Source organism: Eurosta solidaginis, chromosome 3 (assembly GCF_040869045.1).
Source record: "Eurosta solidaginis isolate ZX-2024a chromosome 3, ASM4086904v1, whole genome shotgun sequence".
In the NCBI taxonomy this organism is placed as follows: Eukaryota; Metazoa; Arthropoda; class Insecta; order Diptera; family Tephritidae; genus Eurosta; species Eurosta solidaginis.
The window spans coordinates 91,365,691-91,367,788 of record NC_090321.1 but is presented as its reverse complement, the minus strand read 5'-3'; the positions used below and the strand labels follow the sequence as shown (position 1 = coordinate 91,367,788).

Sequence of the window (2,098 nt, the reverse complement as noted above, 5' to 3'; positions counted from 1 at the left end):
GCCCTAGTGAATGCAAATGAGCACATAAGTTTACCCATAATATCATACCAGCATTTCTTAATTAATGGTTTATTGGTTTAGAAGTCAATAGCGGCCACAGAAATAGGCAAAAAGACATTCATAAATATCATTTCTTTGATTTTTTTCAGCAACCACAGAAAATCAGAACAAAGTTATAGTAGAAATGATGGCCGATCAAAAGGTGCAGCTACAAACGTTTAACAAAAGTCGCCAAATAGAAACTAAAATTACCACAATCTTTCCACTAAAAACAGAAGAAGATATCCAAAAGATGGAAGCTGATATAAATCAAGCTAATGAGGAGAAATACGTAATTTTCAGTACTATTTGTACATTTTTTCACATTTTAAAAAGCATTTTTCTGTTCACTATCTTCTTTTAGGTATCTGCTGTGAAATATTTCCTCGATGGGAGCACTATTAAAAATTTAGAACGGATATTTTCCCGTGAACTGTGCATGGCATACAACACAGATGGAAACTTCGGCAAAAAAGGTCTAAGGAATAACAAAAATATATTTAGAGTTATTTTAGGTACGTATAGCAATTTTATATACTATTTACATTCGGTAAAAGTCTAGTTGAGAGGTCGACTGTTAATACGTTACCAAAAATATCGAGAGAGGTATCAAACCTTCGGCCGCGATTATAAAAAATTACCCTGGGTGGAGACCAAAACTATATCCGCACAAAACACTTATGTTCACACTTTTTTTTGTGGGTACACAACATGAAAAAACCACAAAAAATCGCCAACTTCAAAGGCAAATATCTCCGGACAGAGATACAATTTTTATTTTCAGATTATTGTTCTCGAGAGTAAAACACGTCGTTTGATACCTCTCACGATATTTTTGGTAACGTATTAGCAGTCGACCCCTCAACTAGACTTTTACCTTACAATCTTCCCTGTTTGATTAGCACTCATCAAGTTTTACCTTGGTTTAGTGACAGTCGTGTTGCAAACTGATGGTTAACCATTCACTGTATAACTTTAACATTTTGCTCTTTTTTTATCTTAAATGTACGATAGCTTATCGTTTATAAATAATTTCCTTAGAATTAATTTGTTTGGCTTTGACAATTCAAAATATTTCATAATAATGTGACAGATTAGAAATGGCAAGTCAAGATGACCGATTAACCCAATTGTTCGATAGAAATATCGCGGTTCGCTGTTGCCATATCGTGAGGGTAAAAATATACGCGATTCATTCGAGATCATGTTGGATGGTTCAATTTGAAATTTGTGTTTGTATGAAAGCCATAAATATTGGAAAATGAATTTTTTGTAATAATTTAAATGAAATACTTCGCTTTGAGGTTTTGGGATCTTCGAGCTAATAAGAAAAAATTTAATGAAAGCGTAGATAGGGAAATAGGAATTTGTATGGGGGAATGGGTGATTTGCGTTTGTTCGCATAACTCATTTGCTTCAAGGTAAATGTTCTATAAGAGAGAGTGTTACTACAACGGGGGTTTTTAAGCCAAGTAAAATACGATTTTTTTTTTTTTTTAAATACGCTTTCATCTTGAAATTGTTAAAACCAATAAAATATTCATGAATATATTTATTTCAGCTGCAATAAGTGATAATTGCCCAAACGCGGAAAAAGAATTGCGAATGGCACTCCAAGCAGTGAAAAAACGTCACTTTCGAGTCGTGTCCAGCCAAAAAAAGAAGCAGTAATTTTAAATTATGTACATATATATATGCAATTATTTTTTTTAGAAATTAAGATGAAAACTTTTTTATTATTGAAGTAAAATGGAATAAGTAAGAATATGTACAGCTAGTTTTAAGTAATAGTTTTAAGATACAAGCATGAATTTGTGATATTCTTTTAACAATACTTTTATATTATTTATACATTTTAAAATGAAAAGTTTTGTTTTGGTTTTTATTGAGTTAAATTGATTTCGTACAAATATGTACAGCTAGTTTTAAGTAAAAAGTTTGCATTACAAATATGAATTCGTGATATTTTCTTTTGACAATACTTATTTTAAGTATGCAATTAGAAACCAAAAAATAATTATGCATGTAGACATAAGGTAAGAGAACTATTTCGAAGTCT

General features: G+C 31.0%; 1 protein-coding gene across 1 annotated transcript; it reads left to right on the top strand.

The window, feature by feature from the left end:
* The first annotated feature begins 258 nt into the window (after positions 1-258).
* On the top strand, positions 259-1,710 carry LOC137245930 (uncharacterized). The gene is made up of 3 exons (XM_067777112.1): positions 259-331; positions 404-554; positions 1,601-1,710. Exons 1-3 carry the CDS (start codon positions 293-295, stop codon positions 1,708-1,710), a joined length of 300 nt encoding a protein of 99 aa, XP_067633213.1. The 5' UTR covers positions 259-292.
* Positions 1,711-2,098: the final 388 nt, after the last annotated feature.

Excerpts from the sequence above, each read along its gene's own strand:
- LOC137245930 (XM_067777112.1), top strand. The coding sequence starts at position 293 with ATGGAAGCTGATATAAATCAAGCTAATGAGGAGAAATAC. Across the intron at positions 332-403 it reads AAGCTAATGAGGAGAAATAC|GTATCTGCTGTGAAATATTT; the intron begins GTAATTTTCAGT and ends ATCTTCTTTTAG. Across the intron at positions 555-1,600 it reads TATATTTAGAGTTATTTTAG|CTGCAATAAGTGATAATTGC; the intron begins GTACGTATAGCA and ends TATTTATTTCAG.